Source organism: Molothrus ater, chromosome 5 (assembly GCF_012460135.2).
Source record: "Molothrus ater isolate BHLD 08-10-18 breed brown headed cowbird chromosome 5, BPBGC_Mater_1.1, whole genome shotgun sequence".
NCBI lineage: Eukaryota > Metazoa > Chordata > Aves > Passeriformes > Icteridae > Molothrus > Molothrus ater.
The window spans coordinates 49,873,918-49,900,531 of NC_050482.2; the positions used below are offsets into that span (position 1 = coordinate 49,873,918).

Consider the following 26,614-nt stretch of genomic DNA (forward strand, 5'->3'; position numbering starts at 1 on the left):
AGGTATAGTTCTATACTGATGAAAAGAGCAAACAGGCAGTGTCAGGGCAGGGACAGCCAGGAAAAATTCAATGGCATCTGCTCTGCAAAGGTCAGGAAAGATGATGGAAAACCTCTCTGGTGCTTCTGCATGGATGGAGCAGGTCAGTTTTGACGTGGCTCACACTGTTCCTCCCTGGAGCAGCTCTAATAAAGAGATAAACAGGACTAATAGAAAACCTTAAGTTTCTGCCAGGCAAGCTCTCTTCCTGACCACCTTTGTCCAGCAATTTAAAAGGCAGACACCTGTAAGAGTTAATTGGATGTCATTCCAGATGTTTCCATTTGCCTCCAAGGTTAAGTCTGCCCTGATAACAGGGATCAGTCTCTCCAAGCAGTCTTTGAGCACAAACTCATGGCACGCCTGATGAAGCAGGGAGGAAAGAAGGCTGCACATTGTGAGGATGGTGCTGCTCTCACATGGCTCCCCACATCTTCCTGGAAGGGGTGAGTCTGCCATGCACAGCCTCCGGGCCAACCCCTCACAGAAAGGTGATGCCTTAAATTTTAGCTTTCATGTTTTCTAGATTCTGTACTGCCTTAGTGTGTAACTCTTAGCTTCACATAAAGTGTTAGCAAGTTCTCTTCACAGGGCAGTTAGGCACAGCAGTCCTTTTCCAGCCTGAGAACCAGGGACACTGTTGCAGCTTCAGGCCCAAAAAGTGTAAACAGCAGCAAATCGAGGAGAGCAGTCTGGGAGGATGGAACTTCATGAGCTGAAGCTGTAATTGGACAATTAACCCCAATATGTAACTGGACCAAAACTTAGAGTATAAGTGTGAAACCTCATGACCAGGTGTCCATCTTGGGTGGAGCCACAGCCAGGCTCTTGGACTGCCCAAGGTGTATCCTTTGAAGGCCATTTAATAAATACCTGCTTTATTCCTTTAACTCTGTCTAGCCTCTGTTCTAGGTAGCCTCAGAAGGCATCAATGCTAGGACCAGGGCTGGTTCCCAGTCCTCTCCTCTCTGGAGAAGGGCCAGAGAGATGGAGACAGACTTGGGGGTTTGTTTCGCTGACCATGAATAGCCAAAAGCTTCTCCTGAACCTCATCTTTATCATTCCATGATGGACCTGTCACATTCCTGGCTGTTCTCTCAGTGCCCCAACCTGTGGCTCTTTTGTCTGGTTCCTTTCTGCCATGCTGAGTACACAGGACTGTGCCTCGGTTTCTCTTTTAAACCTTTCAGCACCTTCTGTTCAAGGCTATTGCTCAAGGATAAAAGTACATCCAGGAAGAGGGACAAGATCCTCTTACAGAAAGGCTTTGCATGAAGCTAGAGTTTCTGAAATCCACCTCCACAGCATGTTCAAGAAGTAGGTGACATCATGAAAATTACTTTGGCACAAGGGAAAACATATGATGCAGATTAGGAGGTCAACTGTGCAAACTTTCTCAGGTCTGGAAAAGAAAAAGGAGCATCTAAGTTTGAGAGAAGGATTAGGAGAGCTCTGGCAAGGTCTCAGCCACTGCCAACAGCCTGATCAGGGAGATTATGGAGAACAGCAAGGAGACTTCCTGCCATTCTGTAAGACTGAAAAACTTGCAGAAGAAATGCCTGAAGTCTCCCAGGGCTGACACATCTGGGCTTGGGCACACTCCTGGCAGCCCCAGACCTGGCTCATACACACACAGCAGCTCACAGAAGGGAGAGCTGGTGCAAAAGAGAGAATACAAAGCACAAGGTGAAGAGGGGGAAAAAAGAGTCGGTGCTACGTGCATGCCCCTAACCTGTAATGGCATGAAGATTTTTCAGATGAGAGGATCTGGAAGGTCTTGTGGAAGCCTGAGCCAACTAATTCTCCCTGATTCCTGAAGCTCATCCTTCTCCAGAGCTCACACACAGGCCTTTTTGAGGCTACAGACATCATTAAACCTGTGATATCTTTCAGTAAGAGAAAGAAAAACCCCTTCTCTTTATTGCACATTGTTCACCTTTGGTTCCTGAAGCTCCATCGGCATGGCCACGCACAAAGGATGGCCAGGGCAGGTACACTGGGAGACTGCTGTTTTCCTGCCCATCCAGCACCACCTCTGGGCCCTGTGATGAGGAAAAGCCTGCACACACCCCACAGAAGCCTCTATTCCCTTTGTACCTGCTGGGACACCAGCAGCACAGGCAGCCTTATGGATCATGTGCTCCCCAGGAGTGGAGCTGGGAGGGGTGGGAGGGGAGCACGACTTACTGGGCACGCGGTTGATCGCCTTCAGGGGCCTCAGGACACGGACAGTACGGATTGCAGACAGGTTAATGTTCTGGAGATCCAGGGAATACTCCACCATCCTGCAGCAGGGGAAAGAGAGGGAGACGAGAGGAGAAAAAAGAGAGAAAAAGAAGGTTTAAAAGAATCCAGAATTTTGGCTTGAGCCATGGGTTTATCATTTCTTCATTGAAGAGCTTCTGGAAGTTATGGGTATGAAGCCTGAGCTTCATCCTGGCATTTCTGGCTAGAGTACACGTATGGGGTGGCCCCTGCATACAAAGCCAGCAGGACAGGAGCCACGTGGCCAGTTTTGTTGGGAGTTACCTGCAGCACAGCAGGGTGCGCCCTGTGTTCCCCTCATCTCCCACGGCAGGGTGTGTCTTGGGAGGCAGCTTCAGCTAAACCTGCTTTATCTCACACAGAAATAAACCCTCTCACTTAAAGCACTAACTGCTTTCACTACGTGGAAAGGCTTCCCCCATGGCTGTGAATCACTCCTTTTTGACACCAACCAAAAGGAGAAAAGCCTAATTTTAGGACATATGCTAGACCTTAGCTCTCCTAACCCAACAACATGTGCTGTAAATAACCTCAAAGTGCAAATAGGTGTGACTCATGCATTGGCTTTGCTGCAAGAGCAGCAGGTGCAGGTGACAGAAAGTGACCTGGCCCAGCAATCCTTAGCCCAGTGTTCTCTCCTTGCCCAGTATGGCAAATGTCCTGTCTCTTTAAAAGCACAGTAGGAAATCATTATAATGATAATTTGATAATTATAATGATACAATGATAATCCTGTCCAGAAATCTCCACCTGAGGATCTCAAATCATCTTTCATGAAGAAGTTTTCATGAACAGACATGCATGAGGCCTTCAGGAAGACATGGGCTGTTGTCACCAGCTTCCCTTGGCTAACTCTGGTCTGCACATGGGATCAAGAGCATGACAACGTTGGCAGCTGAAATAGCAGCAGAGTCAGGACAGGAACTGCTTCTACTGAATCTCTTCTCAGACATGAATAATGAAACTACAAAAAGTTCCCTTTTCTCTGGCCTTTTAATAGGACTCAGGAGACAGGAAGGGACTGGGGGGACAGCCTTTTGTTACTGCACCCTTTCTCAGAACAAAAACATAATATAGAAAGACCCACAAGTCAACCAAAAGTTTACCCAAGTCCCCCTGACCAGAAATCACTGAGAATTAAATGAGAGCTTAAGTGAGACGCTGAGAGGGGAATGGGGTACAGCAGTCTATAAAAAATAATAAGGGAGAGGCATTGAGTGAAATGGAACAGTGGACTGATCCTTCTATAGATTACCCTCCATTCAAGAGGACCTTGAAGAGCTAATGCCTGGTTATCTGTCTACACCTTTCACAAAGGGGACTTGTCAGAGTGATAGATTTTCAAACATGATGGGGTAAACCTGTCGAAGTGTTGTGATTATCCTCTCTCATGCTCTCTTTCTTTCTCTCCCTCATTCCTTACAGTCTGTTCTCTCCTGCACTTTTAGGGTAATTGCATGAAATAATTTTTCCTCTGAAATGCAGTGGCATTCATTTACCTCCCTGGAGCTGTCAGTTCTACATATACCAAGTGCAGAAGAAGAGACAAGGAATTTCATGCAGATAATCAAAATATTCCCACGCCCAAATAAAGCCCCGACCCCAAGCCAAGCAGAAATGTTCAACCAGCCTACAGAAAGAATTAGTGATAGACAGAGGCTTGGGATGCAGTCAGATGAAATTGGAAGCAGGTATGAAAGCAGGAGGAACACACAGAGATAAAAACACATGGAGATGACTCCAGGACAGCCCTGTGTGGTGCAAAGGCACACAGTGAAAGAGCCTTGAGTAAGCACTGACCAACCTTGCTCCAAATAAAGCAAGACTGTCTCATCAGCATGTTGTTGCTTCAGAATTAGACAGACCTGCTGAAACTTTAGAATTACAGTTACATTGCTCCCAGGCCATGAGCTAGCAGCTCTTCACAGAGAGCTGACACACAGAAGCAGCTTCCTGACTGATGGAGCCCCCATGCTGCAGTCTGTTGTGGGGGTATGTATATGCACAGAAACATAAAGCCCTCAAGCTTGATGAAGTCCCACTGAAATTCCTTTCCTCTCCCCTAAAAACACTTATCTCCTAAGAGAACTGGGTTGCCTCTGAGGGGAAAAAAAATTTAAATAAAATTTTGAGCAGAAGCAGAACAACCCAAAACAACAGTCAAATGCCAAGTAAGCTGTTGGCCCAAAATACATCTAATTTCAGAAATTATTTTTTTCTGAACTGGGAGGAGCAAAATGAGAAGTCCTGAGTAATACTCAGAGAAACCAAGCACAGGGAAAAAGCACAGGGCTAGGAGGAAATGGAGGTGACATCTTCTCTTAGCCTTAACCATGCAAAATTAATTTTAAAATGTTTTCAAACCATTTGGGTTTTGTCCTCTTGTGGCTACAGCATGTGAGTAACCTTAACCCAGTGAACATCACTGCCTTCTCCTAGCTGGAATGAGTTTGCCAGCTATATAGTACAGTTCCTGTGTCACTAGAAAATTATCACTCATCCAAGTAGTGACCGTGGGTCCTTTCAGCACAAGACAAATGCTGCCTTAACTCAACCCTGTGGTTCAGACAGCAGCAAGCCAGCCTCCTGCAGCCCTCAGTGGCCAGAGTCACAGATTTACTGCCATTATGTTCCAGTGTAGCCAGATAAAAAAGCTGAACAGACAATCACACTGCCAGAGAAAACAGCAGGCTGTTCCCAAGGATGGGTTAGAAAAGGGCAAAAGCTGAATCTTTTAAAGAGCAACTGTAACAAAAATGAACTCAGCCCTAGGAGGCTCCAGCTCTATTAACAGACCCCTTCTGACTACAGTTCTTCCTGAGGCCTCCCGGTCTTGGCTGTAATAGCACAGAAATCCAGGATGCTTAAATCCCTGCAGATGAGATATGACTATTGTAGTCATGCAGATTGTATCCAAACAACTCTGATACAATTCCAGTCTAATTTTGCATTAGGGCTGCTCATTTTGACCTTTTCATTTCTAGTGATGACTTCAGTATCAGCTTATGTTCACTCCTCTCTTTGTGCAATGGTTGCATGCCCACACAATGCAGGTGACCAAGGTGCAGTGAAACTCCAATGTTAACCAAAAACCCACCCATCTCCTGTGTAGGTAAAACTGATAAAATCCAAATGTTGCCTCCATTCTCTAATGAAATGGGATCTCTATAAGTGACTCTGCTGGAGTCTCCAGGCATCTGCAGCATTTCAGGGGGTGCTAGCCCAGCTCTTTTTGTTATTATCACTCCCCAGCCAGCCCTGCTCCCCACAGCCTGGAAACCCTGGACCCTCAACCCCCTCTAGGTGTGGGCTGAGCCCCATCTCCCAATGCCATACATGGGGGTGACATCATGTTGACAGAGAGTCAAAGGGACTCATTGCAAGAAGTGATCAGTTAGAAGCTGCCAGCAGGTTTTTTTCAGGAGGTTCACATTTCCTGTGTCTAGAGACCTTGTGGTGGTGGGTCAGGGGTACTGTGCTTGTTTGGACTCTTGTTAAGCTGGGTTTTGGATCCTTATCCCATCAGCAACCTGCAGAAGCCTGCGTTTGCTGGGTGTTTGTAAACCAAGGTAAGGTTACAGCCAGTACAAAATGGTTGAACACCAGGAGACTCCCAGGCTCCTTGTTCTTGCTTTGTAGCAGCTTAGTGCCATGAATGAGGGTAGCCCCCATTACCTGACTACCCTTCATCTTGTTCTCCTCTCTTTCTTGGCTGCTTAAGGCATGTCTTGTTAGTAAACACCATAAATTCTTTAAGGTTTGGGGGCAGTCAGACAGAGTCTAGGATGTGGGAAGGGGAGGAAAGGAAAAAAAAAAGACTGCGCTGGGTGTGACCCTTCCCCTTTAGGTGATATGCATCTCTTCCGAGGGAAACAGCAGCTCATTTCTGGCATCACTAAACTATTTTCTGGCCTCTTGTGTGAATGGATGAGTAGAAGGACAGGTTCAGAAGCTTAAGCTATGCTAAATAAGACAAACTTCTCATCTGTGATGGAATTTGAGCGCTGAGCTGTCATGATAATTGAATATTTACAGTAATTTTTCTTCCCTTGCTAGAGGTTTTCTTTTTCAAAACCTTCCACATGAAACTCACTGGAAGGAGAGGGGATTGGCACAGGCAGTGTCCTCACACCACACAGCTCAAGACTGATCCATGTTGGGAACATTATCGGGGTGGGGAAAGGGACAGGGGCACTGCCTGCATGCATGGGGTTCATCCTGCAGAAGCAGAGGGATGCCTGGCAGGGAACACCTCTCTGCTTGAGCTCTGCCTCCCTCCCCCCTCTCAAGGCATCCCACCTGCTCCCTGCCTCCTTACATCCCTCTGACACACGCCTGCCTGCAACATTTCCACCTCTCATTTCAACCTTTCTTCTTCATTCCCACTTTTTCCATTTGCCCCTTGACTTTCCTTTGTGTTTTCCCATTTAGGTAAATCTGCTCAGCTGAAAACACAAAGGACCTGGAGTTAAACACAGGAATTGCAGGGAACAAGTGAGCAATTTGTTAGCAGCTGCCCCTGTCCAGAACGTGGCTGGTGTTGTGTCCCCTGTCCCGTGTCACGGCACTGGAGCAGACAGCGAGTGCATGGGGACAGGGGGGCACAGAAACCTCCAATGCCCATGAGGCCTCAACAACACCAGAAGAGCTTCATCAGCTCCAGCCTGGCATTCCTTTGGTACTGTGCACCTGTGGGCTCCAGAGTGGCCTTGGATCTGCCTTGGCACTCGGCAGGAGCAGCACTCGCTGTCCAAGAGCAGAAATGCCTGGCCAGCGTGGCTCTGTGCCAGGCACAGGGGAGCAGACTGACCAGCAGGAGGGAGAATAAAGCTAAGGCTCTCTGAAATAGACATAGTGACAGTACAAAAGCCATGTAAGGAGTCCAGAAAATTCAGACTTCATTTGCTGCACGTGTGACCTGAGATAATACACTCATGCAATGCCTGGCTAGCTGCTACCTAGCAGTTACATTCAATGAAATCCATTAGTAAAGCAGTTCAAACATTACCATTTACCTCTTCATATTTACATCTCCTTATACCTTTATTAAATACTTAATAACTTTCCTAGTCTTGGCTTCTGAACTTCTATTTGCTGAAAATTAGCAGCCAAAAAATGGCATTTAAAACCTATTCTGAAATCATTCATGAAAAATACCGAGGCAGTATTTTTCTTATGACACAAAGCCAATATGTTTTTGTCAAATTCAAAAGCTGCCTAATTCCCCTTCTCTGATAGGAGTTTTCAATTGAAATCTAATTAACAACAGACTAATCAATTCATATTTTTTGTCAAATAAATTTAGGTTTGGCACTGAAGCAAAAAACTTCATGGCTGTGACTTTCCAGCTGTAATTTCAGACTTGCTATGGGTCTCTGTGGGAAATGAAGCTTTTTCTGCCTGTGGACTTCCATTTGATCCCTACATCTATGAGCACCTGATATGACCAGATCAGAAGAGTTTGATCGGTCTCTGCTCTGAATTCCTTCAGCTTCTCAGCTATGTGAGGGCTCAAAGATTGGTGGGTGCCTATACCATGGCTAGATGGGATTTAATCAATGTCTTCTGTGTACAAGAATATGTCTTTCTGTTCTTGGTTCCTTGATCTGGATATCACATTTTGCAAACTGGATTTTCTACCACTTTGAAGATCTAGAACATAGGAGTCCATAGGAAGACCATCAGTTTTCCCTGACTGAAATTTTATTCAGATATCTATGCCAAAGGTGGGAGCTGACATCTCTCCATTTACCAAAATGTCTAGCCCCTGATGCATGAGCTCAAATCTTCCACCTGAAGTTTGTGGGGTGGTGGGAGACTGATTTACCCCTAAATTCTTCCATTTCAGTCATACATACCGGGACGAGAAGGTGATCTCACTGCCTCTGCTCTGGCTTCAAAGACTGTGGCTACAATACAAAAAAGGAGCAAACTGGAATTTGCACTGGACAATGAACTCCAGTGGTCCCATATCTCCCCTCTTAGATTATTGATCCACCCTAGGGAAAAGAAAGTAAAAAATGGCATGTGCATCACTAAATCCACACAGCCCTGGTCCTCTGTGGCCAGAGGTGTAGCCATGGGCAGGGAGTGTGGAGAGCAGGGCTGGCCAGGCTACCCCAGAGATTCCATCAGCTGAATCTGTGCTGTGGAAAGGGAAGGCAGGCAGTAAAATCCACTAACTGGGGTCCACAACTGCCTGGGAAGTGGGGACCCCCAGCACTGGAGTAACAGCAATGAGGCAAGAGGAACTGTACACAGAAAGGCAGGAAAAAGAGCACACAGATAAAGGTCTAGAGCATGGGGCACATGGGGCATTCAAGATTGCTCCTGTCATCCCTTGCAAAGGCTGGACATGCCTGAGCTTGTACACAAAGAGAGCTGCAAGATTAATCCAATCTCTTGTAAATCCATCTGGACACATTAGAAGCAGGGCCAGGAGATTTTGATGAGGCCTGACCAGACACTGGGCAAGAGTGAAGGGCTACTGCTTCCACTCAGAGTCTGCAGCCACAGGATGCACACAGACCAGCAGATGCACACATGCTACTTGCCAGACCAGCGGGGCTCCCAGCCAGGACCTATTTTTTAAGCTTTCTGCCCCATGCCTCCACCATTTTGCTCTATAGCTGGAGCCACATCCTTATTTTCCCCAAAGGTCCAGCAGGCGGTGGTAAAAGTTAAAGACTGTTTCATTATTTGGACCTGATCTTCTGCTGTATGGACATTGAGGTGCAGGAGGCATAGGGCTGCCAGGCAGATCCCAGCACCAGTATCAGCTCTCTTGGGATAGATAGGTATATCTATATAGATATAGATACCTCTAGAACAAACTGTGCATTTGCACCCATTTTGCACAGTTTGGTGCCTCTGGGGCCAGGTTTCAACATGCACCCTAAACAGATGATCCAAAATCCTTTCAACATCTACCACAGAAAAAGTGGAATAACACAGTAGGCCTCCAAATTGCTCTGCAAACCACAGTGTACTAAGCTAAGTAGTTCTGCTTATCTCTTTTAAATTTAGAGCTCATTATGCTGGAAAAAGACAACTCTCTGCTGACATGAAAACTGAAACACAGAAGGAAAAAAAGCCTTGCTAGTAAAACAAGAAATGCAAAAATTACACTCTTTTTTCCTCATTTACAAAATATAATAATAAAGAGTCTATAATTCTGTTAGCAAAAAGACATTTCCTCAGGGAGTTATAGATCAATTAGTAATTATACAGTCAGCTCCTGAGCTGTGATGCTTTGTATTCTTAAAAAAATAACCTGCAACTCTTCCCCTCTCCAGTACAAAATATTTTTTTACTTTTTTTTTTTTATATTGCTGTGCAAGCAAAAGCCGCTGAAAGCTTCCAGAGCCTGTGAGACTGGTCCCTTGCTGCCTGGAATGTGATTATTTCACACCCTGGAACACTCAGATTTCTCTCCAAACTGTGTACTAAGAGAAAATGTCAGAGTTTCTTAATAGTTTCAGAGACATGATACGAAAAGACATAAGCAGGTTTTCACACTGTGATAAGAAAGCCAGAAGGACTCGGCAAGCTCAGATGACTGAATGCGAGCGATGGGGCCTCACTTCTAAAAACCAAGAGTCAGAACACAGGCTGAGCGCTGTATTTCACTGCTTAGGGGGAAAAAAAAGGAAAATAAAAAAGAATGCCTGCATTTTGGTCCTATAAGCCAGCTGGTTTTACCTTTTTGGGAGCTTTGTGTTTTGTTTTTCTAAAGAAACCTAACATTCACATGGTAGGGAATTAGCTTTCAGAAAGGCAAAAAATCAGAGGCAATAATTGAGAACTACCCGTTACGCAGGCAGGGTAGAGCTGCCTCCTTGTTTTGATTCTTCTCTGGTGTGATTCATTTCGTTTTGATGACTGCTTTCATTTCAATATGTTGCACATCTAGGGATAGCTTTACTGGGAGAAAGCAAATGAAATAATTAGTATCATTAAGGAGGGAAAAGCGAGTGCATGTTTGAGGGGAGGGCTGTGCTGCTGCTATTTCTACCTTTGGTTAAGATGCTATTTAGCCTGCTGCTTGCTGGTTTCCATCTTTTTCTGATCACTACTTGAAACACCTAATTGCTATATTTATTACAGTTTTCTTTGACTTGCCATAATTTTATAGAGACTTCTATTTGGCATCGAACATTAGCTAACTAGGATTTTCTGAGCATTCTGCTGTTTACCCTGCTGCTAATAAGTATTTAATGATCTGAGATTTTAAAGTCATAACTATGCAAATTCTGGCCAGGTCCCTGAAGGACTGCAGTTAATTAAAAGCAAAGAAAAAGCAGAAACTGGCAACACTTCTCCATCTTGTGAGATTAAGGCTAGTTGGTGTGTTTCAGGTTAAGAGGCGTCTTCCCAGTGTGGAAGGGCACCACACAGTGATGGATTTGTTTCCTGGAAACAGGTGGGCATTTGAGAATGGAGGGTTGGTATCTCACATCCTTCAGAGAGCTGCCAGTTCCCTTTCCTAGGCTGAAATTTAGAGGGATGAACTTGGGGCCATAAGTGCTTTCCATGTAAGGAGAAAGTTGATGTTCACAGTGATGCTGCACATGTCTGAAAAGAGCTTGGATGGATGGATTTGGGAGGCATCATCCCTCCAGGTTTTTGGAAAGGAGGCCATATCTAGGGAATTATGGGGAACAGAACTCAAGGACAGTAGAGAACTGTCAGAAAGAAAACATAGAAGTAATATCTCTGTTAATAGAAATACTTTCCAGACTCCCAGTGTGGAAGCTGCATAAAGCACTCCTGAAGAAGCAACTAGCCGAAATGGACAGGGAGTGAGAAGAAGTGTTCTGCTCAGCTTAAGGGGCTGCCAGGCTTGCCTGAAAAGGGATCTTCAGCTGTGCAAAACCCTCTCCCCAAATGCTGCATAACTACTCAGAAAGGAAAGGTGCTTTGGAAAAGAAATAGAGCTCCAGGAGAGCTGTGCTGCCATACTATAGGTGAAATTAAAAATCAAATTTAGGAAGGCAGTCAGACTTTAAGGACAGTATTTACTCATGATGGTATGTTTTGAAACTAATTGTTTTTCTTATCATGAGAGATATACCACATATTATAGGCTTGGATTTATGAACCTTTCTGAAGGAATTGGACAAGAAATATTCAGCTGAACTCATTAGTGGCACATTCTAGCCAACAGGCAAAAAGGTGAAGGAGGAATCTGATGACAAAGTGCTGGCTTGGCCAGCCACCTAGAGCATGAGACTGGCAGAGAACTGGGCTAATCCTGTGCAGAAATATTAACCAGCATTTAATTAGAAGAAAAATTATGTTTTAGAGAACTGAAAGACCAGTCAGAAGATTAAATAAAAGGCCAAAGGGGAAAGTGATAAAACTAGGAAAAGAGTTAATTCTCACAGAACCTACATGTCAAGAACAAAACTAATCAAGGCACTAAAAGATGTAAAGAGGAGAAAAATAGTGTTGCCTATATACCAGTGCCAGGGGCCTGAGTAATAAAGAGAATAAGAATTGTTCATTTTATGAGCAGAATGCCTAAATGGCATTAGGAAGGCCTGGTGGGAAAATCTGCATGAAAAGAATATTAAAATCAAGGATTTTAACCTAGTCAGGAGGCTCAAGTGGACAGAAAGAGGGGGAGTAACACACTCTGTCAGAAATGGCATTTTCTAGTACACAGTCAGTGACAAAATACTTATGGATTAATTTTCTGCCATACAGAGAATTCCTCCTGGCTAGAGAAATGGGCTGACAAGAGCCTCATGAAATTCAACAGATGAATGCAAGGTCCTGCATTTGGGCTGGACTGATGGACAGTGGTGCTGCTGCAAAGGAGCTGCCAGTCCTGGGGGACAGGTCCACACAGGGAAGGACAATGACACACCAAGCTGCACCAGTCAGATTGCAGCAGGTAGATGAGGGAGGGATTATGCCCCTTACTTTGCACTCAGTAGACCATGTCTCAAATACCACATTCACTTTTGGCCCTCCAATAAAAGAAGGTGTTGATAAATTGAAGCAAGTTCAATGGAGGCTCACCAAGGTGCTCAGGCTTGGAGCATTTGTGCTGTAAGGAGAGGAGATGAGTTTGGTGGGACCTAACAGCAGTTCCTTGGTACCTACAAGGCAGTGGGATTTAAGCCAGAATCTTCACAATACCACATGGCAGGAGAACAAGACACAACAAATATAAATACAAAGAGGAAAGGGAGGTTCAGACTAGTTACAGAGACACATCAGCAGTGAGGCTGGGATGGTGAGAGATGGTGCCATCTCCATCCGTGGTGGTTGTCAAGACTTGACTGGACAACTCTAACTTGAGTTTGCTGTTGACCCTCCTTTAAATGAGATTGGAGTGGAGACCCTACAAGGCCCTTTCCAGCCTTGATTGCCTATGATCCTGTGGATGTGATTAGGTATGTCCAGATCACACCAGAATACAGGCTGACTAGCTCTCTTGATAAAAGCACTCTCCCAATTCACCTCTAAGAATTAAATTTGGGCAATGCATTGGGGGTACCTAAATCTCCTTGGAAGTTGGCAGCCTTGGAAATCACAGGAAATTCAAGAATGGAAGACAGATTTTCTATCAAGTTCTTAAAAAAAAAATTATAGAACTTGATTGCATCTGTTATGTCCAAGTCATGTAAGGTCACCAACAGTACCAGGTACATCTGGTGGATTTGAGAGGCCATATTCATGAATTTGAAAGCACACAGAAACAGCCATAGAATCATAAAATCATTTAGATTGGAAAACGCCTTTAAGATCATTGAGTCCAATTCAACCTAGCCAAGTCTACCACTAAACCCTGTCCTTAAGCACCAGTCACATCTACTTGTCTTTTAAAAGTGCCAAACTAGTCAGACTTCAATTCATGAGCTGTGGAGTACAGTCAAGTGGCGTTTAGGAATATTTATCAAGTATCCAAGAACCTTCAGGAGAGACAAGAAGGGTGATCAGGCTAAGAAGATAGTACAACATGAGTGAAAGCAAAAGCAGCAATGTAATAGAAGGAAAGGGAGAGGTGATACTCATGAATATAAATTAGGAGATAGACTTGTAGAAAATTTGTAAGAGAACTGAAAGAGCACATAAAATGGTATAAGTTTTAGAACAAGAAAACAGAATTGTCACTAACAGCGTAAAAAAGGCAGAAAACATCAGTTAAAATAAAAGTCCTCTGGGGAAGGTCAGATGATGTAAGTGCACCATTGATCATAATGAGCTAATTTCAGCTCCAGCTGTGATCAAGTATTTCAGGCTGTGTCTAAATAGGGATTTTCTAAGATAAGCAAGTCTGGACAATTTGTATGCAAGAGTTTTAAAAGAGACGGCCAGAAAAGATCTGGACCAGTACTGATAATTTTTGATTAGACTCAGAAAACTGGGAAGGCATCCAAGGGTCAAAGGAATTCTGATGTTGTGCCAGTACACAGTGATCTCAGTGATAGGACTGGTGCTGGTGACAGTACAGTGATGAAATTGTCAATATGCATCTTGGATAGATTATGGATTAAAAGTGGATAACAAAATTAACCATACCCAATACAAGTGTAAGGCAAAATAGACATCATCAAACTAATGTGTTATAATCTCTTATGAGATTACAAGTCTGGTTCACACAAGTAATTAGGTTGATATGGCTGGAATGATATGTAATCATCATGACATACATTAGCTGGAGAAAAACCGTCTAAGTAATAAACCTCACATGCAACACTAAATGGGGATTCATTTGTGAGCAGATGTACTTCTGTAATGCACAATTCTTGCCACTCTGTTCTTTATTTATTTATCACAACCTGACAGAAAACTAAAAAAAGTCCCTTATGGATTTTGCAGTTGAGGCGTATTTTTGGGAGAACAGAAAAGAAATGAAGATGACAAGTCAGGGATAGAACAGCATGAACTGCTTTGGAAATGCAAATAATATGTATTCCAGTATTCCAGTTTGAAAAAAATGGAACTAACATACATCTGTGAACAAAGTTTACTGTTCCTACTAATAGGAAGGGGTTTTCTCTCTTCAGAAGAGGAGATAGGGAAAAAAACCCCAACCAATCAAGCCTGGAGACCATGAAGAAAGCAGCTGAATGAATTGATTGTGAGGTGCTGTGATTGAATGGACAGGCTACTGCAATACTTGGCTATAGGAAATGGGAAATTTCAGGCAGGAATAGTAAGACAATATTACAGCCAATGGCACCGAAACAGACTGAAGCACTGACAGAAGAATGCTCTTATTGTGAAATGCACCACTTTTAAAAACTGTTTAAGAGCATTCCAAGAATATCTCAAAATGCCAAAATATCAAAAATGCCATTCTTCACACCAAAAGTAAGGACAAGAGGAATTTGACCACAGTTTGAGATCTGCATGGCACGCTCCACTGTGATAATGGAGAGAGGTAAAGACAGCATTCTGTGAAAGACAGACCCACTCCTCAGTCAATGGAATTCAAGCAACAAGTAGTTGAAGATTTTGAGCATATTTCTGGGGACACACGTGTAATCACAATCAAACACTGACCCCCACCCCTCATAGTGAAGTCCTCTGCCCCTTAATATACCTAACATGTTTCAGGGATGCCACAGAAGAGGGCAAGGAGAGACAGAATTCCCACCACAGATGGTTAATTACAGCATTTGGATCATGAGAGGCAGAACAACCTCTCCCTACATGGAATTTATGCCCCCAAGGTCAGGGAGACCCTCAGGTCAGATGTATAAAGGGATGGTATCTCCTTTCCAAGAGGGACAGTGGCATCATCTCCAGCCACACGTGAATGCAACTGTTTCACAGAACAGAGTGAGCAGGGGCAATTGCTCACTCTTGCACTGCTAGAGAACTGCCTGGCTTGATGAGCATGAGCCCAGAAACAAGTGACTCTTCCCCTAAATTCACACACATACAAACTCTGGCTGACATTTCCCATCTGATTAGCTTTCTCATGATCTCAACTTTCAAACCACCATAGGCTCTCAACTTGAGGTAGCTGCCCTCTGAGGCTGCCTGAGTTCAAGCTCTCCAAACACACCCATCACTGTGGGAACCAAATGACGCCAGACAGGACCTGATCACGCAGGGAAGGGAAGAGGGACTCCCACCAGGACAGCTGGTGGTGACGAGCACAGTCTGCCTGAAACGTCTGGGAGCCTGCAACCTCCTGTCACCAGCAAGCAGTTGGGAATGGGAACATCAACAAGCTGAATCTGCAGCCCTGGTTGTTTGTGCACACAAGGGGCATTGGCACTCTTCAAACCAAATTGCTTCATTTGATTTTTGGAGGTCTGAGGGGAACATTGTGGGAGAACATTGACTTATAACTGTTGTTTTGGGTTTTTTCCTAACCCTTTCAGAAAAAAAACCAAAAAACATTTTGAAGGTGGTTAGGGGAGGGAGTGTTTGAGAGGGGAGAAAATTCTGGTGATGTCAGCTCCTATTGCCATGGAAACTGAACATTTTTAGTGACAATGGAGTCTTCCTCCTTGAGCTGCTGGGTTGCAGGGGCAAGCAGGGCAAGGGCACGCGAGGGAATTCAGCTAACTAAAACTATAGCTTCTGGCTTTCCAAGGAAGTGAGGAAATGATTGCCTGATTACATGGTTTATGTAACGAGAGCACTGTCTGGGGCCATAGCAGCAAACACTCATTATGCTCTTTCATAAAACGTGCTGCTGTGCAGTGAACCAGGTGAAGACATCTCAGCTGCCCAGGAATGCCCCCCGAATGGGCCCTGCCTGCACCTCACTTTTCCATGCTACAGTCTGTTCTCTGCAAACTTTGCTGCCTTGCTGGTGTTTATTTGGAGAGGGAGAAGGGAGGAGAAAGGGCCAGGAGGTACAATCCATATTCTTGAAACTGAGAGAAGCTGCATGGACTCCAGGCTGGGCATTGCTCCCCAACATCAGGGATGTTTCCTTAGGAGCCAAGTTTATAACTTCCCTTACAGAAAAGAAGAATCCAGGATGATGAAAAGGAGAGGGCTCTTAGAGAAAACTGATTAGCCTCTGATCAGGATCTAGCTCCCTGGCATGGAGACAATGTGCAAGACCTAATGCTAGGTGTCCTCCCTAAGTCAATGCTAAGGCAGCATCTGGACAGCATGGCTTCAGTAAGCTGAAGCCATGATCCAGGTGTGGAATCAATAAGGATAAAGGTTGGGGCTTGCATTTGAGGTTAAGCAAAAGCCTACAGTGTGTAAGGACAAGATAAAGCCTTGGATTTGATTTAAACAGTGCAGACAATTTTAATGAATTTCAAAGAATAATGAATTAATAACCACAAGCTTTTATAACTCGAAATACATTATATAGTCATTAGTTCTATATAACTAAATGGAAAAATCTTTCTTTAGCAGAAGTCCTTTGAGATCAGATATTCTAATGAGATTACTATCATTTCATTCTGACACCTCATGAGGACAATTGAATAGAAATCAGGAAATCAATTTCTTTCAGTTTTGGACCTGAAATAAAAAAATCCCCCACACAGATTATTTCATATCTAAGGGGTTGATTCAAAGTCTCCTTGGCATTAAAAGAAGTTCAGATATGAGCTTTTTTTTCCTGGTACTGCTATCAGATGCACAAAAGACTCTGTCTGTCCTCAAATTCTTGCCAGCAATGGTGACAGAAGGAAATATGTAATGGAGTTTGTTCCTTCCTTGCCTAGGTAATGTGGATTTCACTTGTTTTCTGCATGAAGTATTTGAGCTCTGTCTCTTTCATTTAGTATTGCCCCACCATCTCTTCAGACAGCCCCACTCACATACCATGCTTGCAGGAACCCCAGGCAGAGCAAGACCCCCAGTTCCCACACCTTTTTACCCCATGCTGGTTTTCCTGTGCCCACTGGAGCAGAGTCTTTCTCCCAGCACATCACCCACATGGAGCAGCTCCAAGGCGCCCTTTGCAAACCTACCCAGCTTTTCCTTCTCACAGGCTGATGTGCTAGGGTCTTTGCTTTCCCTGCACCCAGTGTCCAGCAATTCAGCCACCAGGAGCTCGGGCTAGAACATACAATGATCTGGCTTTCCTCAGCACCAAGTCTCAGGGGCTTTAACTGGCACTTCTAATGTCAGGCCACTTTAAATCAGATCTTAACCACAGCAGAATCAGCTACAAGAAAGGTCTTGCCATCTCACACACATTGTGTTAATTTAGAAAAGCCTACAGTTTTCATCTGCCTGTCCTCTTTCATGCACAACCTGGCTGAGAATCAGCCTTCAAATTTTTACAGCTGCACCAAGTTTGAAAATCTCTGCTCCTCCCAGAAGCAAACAATTATCTGCTCCTCCAGAGGGAATAACTTTCAAGTCTTGCTGTAGAAGAACTCTGTCAAAAGCAAATATAAAGACAGTGCTGCTCCACACCAGGGGGAAAACTGCAAAGTGAGCTCAAACTCACTGCTAGCTCAGTCAGTAATACATGCACTTCCAGGCAACAGTGGAGCTGGTAATTCCTGGCTAAAGAAAAATAAAATTGAGGGCTTCCATCTGAAAAGATGTTCAGCTTTTTTTTTTTTCTGTGAGAAGAGCAAGATACCATATTTATTTATGATTTTTTTTTTTAATCTCACAAGGCATTCTAATGGAAAATTAGAATTCTGGGGGAAAAGCACATCCCACTGGTATCAGAAATGGACATTTTGCTGTGATTTAGCAGGCAAATTCTGGTAGACTTTCCACTCGATACATGCAGAGGGGAAAATCAAAGCTTCACCATAGCAACTTTGTTGTAAAAAACCCTCAAATGTCAACTTGTCCCAATAGTACTGCGGGTAATGCTGGTGCAATACAAAACCAAAAGCCCTGAATAAAAAAACCTACATTCCTACCCTTGAAACACTGCTGCTAGAAACAGAAATGCTAGCTTCAGTTTGGTTCTGGTAAAGGTTACACCTCTTCTACCTACACATCTTAAAAACACAAAAACCCAGAAATGTCTCTGGACAAGCTCTTCGGCTGGTACAAATGAGCACCCTCTGCTGAAGTTGTGCTAGACAGGTGGCTGCACATCAGCTGAGAGCTGAGCTACCTTGTCTGCTCTTTCTTCCATTGGCTGCTAACCCCAGCATGCCCAAATCCAGCTTGGCTGCTGCACCAGAGTAGCACCAGAGTGGAAACTTTCTCCTCAGTCACATCATTTCTGTTCCATACAAGACTCTAGTAAACCCAAAATAAACCAACCCAGAAATTATCAACCTACCCAGCCATGACAATGAAGAAATCCAGGCGGTTCCAGGTGTCCCCAAGGTAACACTTCTTGCCAAAGATCCCCAGGGCCACCATCTTCAAGACCATTTCCATGGCAAAGAAGATGAAGATGAAATCATCAAACACCTGCCAAACAGAAACCCAAGAGCATATTTGACAAGCATTCTCAACCTTGGACTTTCAAACACAGAATGTGAGAAAAATACTAATTTCAGCACTCCTGAAAATGAGATCAAGGCAGGGCTGGAAAAGTTTCTTCCATGTAGCCCTGGCATCACAGTTTCTTGCTGTTCAAGCTCAGTGAGGGCTTTTATAGTTTTTTCACCCACAGGTGAAGTAACTGATGCAGACTCAGAGACTCCTTACGTAGACTTGAAAAGTGGTGTTGGTTCGGCACCAGCAGATCTAAGCCTGGCCAGGAAAACACTGTTTTTTCCAAGATCCCCCCAAGAGGGACTCCTCATCACATTGCTGCAGATGGCTCAGCTGAGGACATAGTGCAGCTTCCCACACAGCTTGGACAGCACACACCCATCACAGAGAGAAGCTTCAAATACCTGAAATCCTTAGCCACTGTGGATGACAGCCTTTGCTGTCACCTTCTCTTTGGAGAAGCATCAAGCACAGCTGATGTCTTACAGTCTGGATGTACTCATGGCCCTTCTAAGCATTCTCTTTATATGCTCTCCCTTTGGGCATCCCGAATTCCACAGTATCTGTTGAATCAGTAATAGTCTTGCACATCACCAAACTACCAAATGCATTGGGAGCTGCTGTTCCCTCCTGCCTGGGCTGTGTAACCTCAGTTATTTCTCCCTGGCCTAACCCTGACCCACGTGTCTTGTGGGTGTCTGTGTCAGGAAACCCCTGCTTACATGCAGGTTCAGGAATATTAGCAAGTGTTCAGTATTGCACAGTCAGAAGCAAAGTTCATTCATTCTCTCTCTTGACCCATTCCCCTGCTCAAAGCAAGCTCTTGCCTTTTACAGCAGGATAGCTCACTGCCAGGGACAGCCTTGCCAGCCTCTCCGGAGGGCATCGCCCACACACTGAAGGAAAGCGTGCACGAAAATTTGTGACTTGGACTGAAGCACCATCACAACGAGAAGGAAATCTGCTTACCTGCAAGATTTTACACCTGTCAGAGAGGCAGTCCATATCCTCACATGGCTGGTACATTCCCAGGGTAACACAGTTTAGCAAAATCACCATCATGCTGACACACTCGAACCAGGTGGAAGAGAGTCAAGGAAAACTTCTGCAAAAGCATCATGGCTGAGATAAGCTTGCTCTAGGCTTGAGTAAAAATGTAGGAAGATTAAGGGAAAGAAGTGCTGGTAGGCTGATTTATTACATTCCCACATTCTCTGAACCCAGTTCATCACTACTCCATTCCTTGATTAAGCCAAAACTCTTTTATAAAAGGGAAAGCAGAGGTAGCACAAGAGGCCTCAAGTACTTACACAAGTCAAATCATTGCCATAGTCAAACACATGCTTGCTCCTCTCCTGCTGGTTTGCAGAGTCCCTTCCCTCATTGGTTTACTGAATACTCCAAACACATGGAAGAGACTTTCCAAGGTGGACTATACCTAAACTTATCATAGACCTCCAAGATCAAGGCATCTAAATCAAAATGGGCAGATTGATCTCTACATGATTATTGCCCTTCTGGGAAGACTGGAACTCACTTGTCACCTCTCAGAGAAACTTGGGGGTAAAGAAGTGCCACTGATCCTGTCACTATGTTACCAGCAGTGACCCACGCTGTATAAAACTCCGCAATGTGCCCAAGTTACTCACTAACTATAAGGAGAATTTGTGTTTCTGACCCCAGCTGGTGATCTGTTTATGCCCTAAAGCATGAGGATTGATAGTCCTTATAATTGTTTTCTCAGCTACACTGGTGTCCCTGCAGATGCTTTGCTTATTCATTTGAATCCTTTCTTGATAATCTTGCTAAAATATCTGCTTTGATAATAGTTAGCAGCCCGGAGCTACATTGGCTAATTATACTTTACATTAAAAACTGTTCCCTCCTATTTATTATTAATTTGTTGTCTTATAATTTTATCAAGTGCCACTTCATTTATGTATTAGAGAAGTAGATAAAAATGGTGTATTTGTGTGACCCTTGTACTCTACACACACCAGCTGCCCCCTCTCACCATCCCTCTCCTCGTGAAGGAGTTTTAAAGCCTGATACACACTTATCCAAGAACTCATTTACAGTATTTTAGCTCTAAAAGTGGGTACATTTGTGCTGTACTTTCCAGTGTTCTCATTGCAAAGCAGTGATGTAGACTAAATAGACCTCCAGCCTCTGGCAGAAACGTTCTTGGGCATTTTACACACCTCACAACAACATATCTGCCCAGTCTCCACTGTCAGACAATTTAAACTTTTTTAAATAGAAGAGGCATAAAATTATCAACTTAAAATCCAACCCACTGAGTGCATCCATTTTCAGTCGTTTCAGTACTGAATCTAAAAGGGCAGCCTGTATCTCTGATCACTTCTGAAAGACATCCAGCTTCTGTGGTTTGTTCTGAGCAACTCTTCCATGCTCATTCTCTGACAGTGATTTATGACTAAACTGCACAATCTGATCTAGAAGATTATTAATTCTCTCTCTTCTCCCCCACCTGGTTTGTGGTGAGCTACCTTCAATTGCAAAATCAGACAAGAGCAGGGCACTAGTTCTACTGTTCCAATTATGCTCAAATGTGATTTCAAGAGTGTGTTATCGCTATCCCTCACAAAGTTAATCCTCTGTGCTCTACAAAGTCATGCACATCAAGCCCACCCTCAATGCAGGCTTCAAAACCAGGCCCTTTTCTGAGAGAATGCACCAAAAGGGCACCAAGTATTTTCCCTCAGGGTCTATGCAACACAACTTCAACTTGCCACCTCCCTCTTTCTTGCACATTTCTTTAATAATCAGATCTGAAGGCCAGGAAAGCAATTTGAGAGGTTTCCATTAGCTCACACAGGGTTTTTAGATAAGACTGCAGTTCTTTTTCTGAACTCTTCAAAATCTGTTTGGTGTCACCATTCCCTTACAGAATGGTTGATGTTGTAGGGCCTCTGGAGGTCATCTTGTCCACCTTTCCTGCTCAAAGTAGCATCAACTACAGCAGATTGCTTAGGGTTGCATCCACTTGGGGCTTGAATGTCTTCAGGTATAGAGGCACCAAAACCTCTCTGGGCAACCTGCTCCAGCATTTGATTATTTACACAGAAAATAAGTGTTTTCTTAAGTTAAAATAGGGCATATCCCACTTTTCAGGCTGTGACCATTACCTCTTGGCCTGTCACTGGGCATCACTGAGCAGGCTGTGTCCTTTACTCCTCTTGTCAGGTATCAATACACATGGATAAGAGCTCCCTAAACCATCTCTCCTCCAGCCTGAGCAGCCCCAGCTCTCTCAGCCTTTCCATTTTTGCAGGTGCTTTGACAGTGACTGGAAAGGCAGCACCAGTGAAGCCCTGATAGAGGTCAGTGCTGAACGACATTCTTCAAGAGGCTAAAACAGTTTCAGAGCAGTCTGAGCCAATGGTTGCAAAAGTCCTTCTCCCTGGGCATAAGGAGGTCAGAAGATATGTGGACAAAACCAGGGCCTCAAACCTTCCTGGAACAAATTAATGCATGACAAAGGAAAAGCAGAAATTGTTTTAAAAGCCAGTTGTCTTTTTTTTTCTCCAGAAAACATGACACAAGAGATTTGGAGGCCAAGAGTATTACTCTGACTACAGCCCAACTCAGGAAAGTCAGGAGTTTTGATCTAACACAGGTCTACACTTCTATGCACGTGCCTTGGCAGCAGCAATGCCAGGGCAGCACACTTCCATGTTTCCTTGCAGAGCCCCCCAAAAGGCCATGCAGACCATGGCAGGGGGCTGTCAGTTTCTGGTGAGACCATGAAGCACAAGACCTAACAAGACATGGCAAGCTCTCCCAAAAAGCCTGAAACTTAGGGCAGCTGTGCAATCTCATCTCATCTTCCTGCTCAAAATGCCATGGCCAGTTGCAGATGATTTCTTCTCCCCTGCTTTTTAGATATCAGCTCTCAGAGTTTGCCAGCATTGTCCCGCCTTCCCAACAATATTACAGAACCACTGGCCATTCCCAGGCTATTACAGTGGCATTAGAAAAAGCCACTGCCCCTCAGTTTTCCTTTCAGAGCAGCTGGAAACACTGAAAAATCACATCAAACCTACAGCAGAAAAGAACAAAGTGCAAGGAGAAAACCAGAGCATCTCCTACCCTGAATCAGGAGGGCTTGCTGCCTGCTTGGGTTGGTGGAGGGGGTAATTAGGACTATCTGCTGCCTTCAATGTGTCACCGTTGTCAACCACAGCTACTGCCTCCTGTCACCACAGCAACAGCCTGCAGCCAGGTTTATCATCTTTCTTTTGGTGATGCCTCCCCTCTCCCACATCCCTCACCCCCCTCCTTTTCTCTGTGCCTGAGCCTGTAATTAATTGCAGCTGCTGACAAAGCCAGTCTTCATAATCTGCATCATTCAGTCAGAAGTTTCATTATTAATTAACTTCTTTCAAAGTTTAAATCTCCTAATTACAAGCAAACCCATGCACATGTTCTCCCCGCCCTGCTCCAGCCCTTCCTCACTGTTTCTCTCCCTTCCCACAGCCTCATTCTCAATATCTTTCCCAGTGAATTCTGGAGCCTCCAAATGGTTTGAAAAACTAAAAGGAGACCCACACAAATTCTGCCCATGGTCAGCTTCTCTCCTCGGCCACCACAAGGTGCACCAGAAAATTCACAGGAATCCACTATGTAATAACTTGCCCCTAAAGGGAGGGTTTTTCCCCACTAACTGTGGCAGTTCATAGCTGATTCAAATCCTTTCAGATAAAAGGACCATGGCCCTCATTTGAAAAAAGAAATACAGCAAAATAAGTATTTCCTGAGTTAATCACGGAATATTCTCAGCTGGGAGGATCCACAAGGATCATTGAGTAACCATGGGCTGGTCTCATTATCCACAGAAGTCTCTCCTCCTTAAAAAAGTTTTGTTCATTTCAGCACTGTCTGGAGACATCAAGGTCCATATCTAGATTAGACTTTGCCTAGTAAACTTTCACTGGTTCTATAGCTGGTGCCTGCCTGTGGCAGCAAGACTTTTCTTTGCTGCTGGGCGCCAGCCCTGTCCTTCTGCAGCCCGAGCAGGGCCTGGCCAGCTGCTGGCCAGAGACAGCCACTGTGAAACTATTGACCCTCCACACCCTGTCTCCCCATGGTCAGGGCAACTCTGGGATGAGGATACAGGCTTCAACAGGGACACACATCACCAGCACACACCAGGAGAGACCCATCATTCACCCCAAACCATCTGGGACGCACTGAAAGCCACAAGCTACAGGATACTTAAGGAGATATGCAGATGTTTCTGGGACATGTTTTGTGATAGTGCTTGATAACACAACTGTGCATAATGGAAAATGATGTTAGAAACAGGTGATGGGAGACAGGCAAAGCTTTTGGGCTCAATTTCTGAATGACAAATAGCAGGAGAAACGTCTGCTGTGCTGGAGCTGTAAAAACCTTGCACCTAAAAAGCTGAGTACCACTTAAGGTTCTTGGGATTGACCTTAATCTCTGTTTTCTATCACTGATAAAAGCACAACAGAGCAAAGTAAAACAGTGCTCTGAGGACCCCTCTTCTTCCTCCGTCATCAGCTGCAGAGGCACAAGTAGCTCCCCAGAGGCTGGCAGGCACTCCTAACAGCACAGAAAATATATAAGCTTTATAGGCATGACAACCCCTCAGTGTTTCCTGCTGCTATTTCCAAACTACTCCTAGGGTATGCCTGGTGCCAATGAAAGTCCTGACTATCTCAGACCTGTTTAACGTGCAGAGAAATGCCTGACTACAAAGCATTTCCAGCAAGGGGGGAAGGCCTGCCAGCCCTGCGGTATGGCTGGTCATGGCAGAACCTGTTCCTACCCCAAAATGGAGAGAAGAACAGTTCAGTGACTCAAGTGGAAACATGGAGCCCCATGCAATGCATCCCAAACACCAGCCACCCTCCTACAACTCCTTGTGGCCTCCCAGCTCTGAGCTGCTGCCAGGCGGGCTCGGCTGAGGACACTGCACCACATCTGCATGAGCACTCCTCTCTGCTGCCCCTGGGCTCCTCCCCACCTACCACTCATCCCACCATCCTTCCACCAGCTAAATGGCTTCACACTGTCATTCCAGTCTGCAGTGATTACATTTTCTTGCCCACCTTTTGAAACAAGCTAAGGACAGAGTTGTATTCCTTCCCTACTTTCCTCCCCTGCTTTGTGACTGTCCTGCAAGAAGCCAGTAGGATGCTGTACTTGAAGCAGGACAGTTTATATTCCATTTATAATGGAAGGAGGGATTTGTTGTAAAGGTCAGAGAAGGCAACAGCCCCAAGGAAAGAAATGCTCATTTTCTCTACCTCCTTGCTGTTGTCTTTGAAAATGTTTTCACAGGCAAGTTTCACTTTTTGCCCCCTCCCACTTTTTCTTATCAACACTCAGCTTTTGTGGGGTCTTTTCCTTCTGTGTTGATACATGGGAGTTTTGTCTTTTCCTACAAAATAAGCTGGCAGAATCAACAGGGTTCTTTCTCTTCAGCTCAGTCTGTGAGCTAACTCACTAGAAGAAACTGAATGTAACACTGTGTTCATGTGAAGGAAAATACCTCTCAAAATGTGTTTGTGTTCAAATGGATCAAAACAATCAAAACATTTTCTCAAACAAGAAACTTTAAAAATCCTAATTTGTTAAGACTGAAGCATTTCTTCTATGTCTTCTTTAATGCAAAGAAAAAATTCAACATAACAGAAAAAAAGGTTGGGTTTTTTTTTGACCCAACAGAACACCCCAGTTTGGAGTTCTGAGTTTCTGTTGGAAATCAAATGCCAACACCCAGCATTGCAGTGTTGGGATTTCATGGTGGCCAAGCCACAAGGGCAGTTTATAAAGCTTTTTTGCAAGCACTCAAGGTTGACATGCTTTGAGTGCTCCCATGCTGTGCAATCTTGTACACGTTTGCTTCCATCACACCATCATTTAAACACTTTTCTCATGAAAGAGCAGCACCTGAGCTTCAGGCACCTGACATAAACATTGCCAAGGTCTTCAAGCCTTCAGCAATACTGATGCCAAGGAAAGGACTGTGGTACAGCCAAGTGCAGTGAAACATTGATTTGAGAGGCATTGGGGAAGGCTTAACTTGTGTTGGTGTTACTGGCAGGCAGGACAAGAAACTGCAGAAGGGGGATGCAGTAGAGAAATTTTCCATGGTTGGCAATGCTTCTGTGTTTCTGCCCTTTGGAAGGGATGTTCTATTAAGGACAGGTTCATTACAAAAGACAGAGATTCAGTTGTTCCCATGTTAAATCAGATGAACACCAAAAAAACAAAGCACCATTGGTCAGACCCTCTGATCTTACTTCCAAGGGATGCTCAGAAAGTGGGTCCTGTATGAGGCCACACAGAATTTTGGATGCATAGCTCCGTTTTCATTAGGTTCTAAGTTAAATTTGAATTTAAGTCAGTTGTTTCTCAGGCACCACATCATATTCCCCTTCAAAGTCTGGCAAGGATTGTAGATAGCTTTTGAAAAATTTTGTTAGGTTTGCTTTTTTTGCATTACAGAAACAAGAGGAAGCAACTATCTCCTTTCTTAAAACTCTTTCCATAATGATTTATTCAGATGTTCTAAATGCATCCATTAAACTCTCAAGTCCACTAAAACCAAAAATAGTAGTAAGAAATTTCTGTCAGGAAAAACATACAGTGAAGATTAAAGGGCTAAGAAAGAACCTGAAGAAAAAAGAGGTATTAACACAATGAGACAAGTCTTCAGATACTCCAGAAATGGGAGACAACAGGAGATCTCTGACCTAATATAGGGCCCCTAATCAAACAGGAGGCTGCAGGGAAAAAAAGCAAGGCTTCTTTCAGATACCCTCACCACCAGGACTCACTGGTACTAAAGCTAGCATGAGTTACACCAAGAATTCTGGCTCTCTGTCACAGCATTTGCATGGACAGACGTTGGTAAAGCAGCCTGGTGTTTCCTCCAGGAGAGGTGTGTGCATCC

The 26,614-nt window shown here is 44.3% G+C and overlaps 1 protein-coding gene across 5 annotated transcripts in view; it reads right to left on the reverse strand.

Moving 5' to 3' along the window:
• Positions 1 to 26,614, reverse strand: part of CACNA1I (calcium voltage-gated channel subunit alpha1 I) — a 177,887-nt gene that overhangs the window by 78,288 nt on the left and 72,985 nt on the right. For all 5 annotated transcript variants that reach the window (XM_036400209.2, XM_036400208.2, XM_036400212.2 and 2 more), the window contains 3 exons: positions 19,633 to 19,744; positions 18,503 to 18,636; positions 2,227 to 2,324 (listed from right to left, as the gene is read on the reverse strand). In XM_036400209.2, the coding sequence (XP_036256102.1) occupies positions 2,227 to 2,324; positions 18,503 to 18,636; positions 19,633 to 19,744 (344 nt within the window). The remainder of the gene's footprint in view (positions 1 to 2,226; positions 2,325 to 18,502; positions 18,637 to 19,632; positions 19,745 to 26,614) is intronic.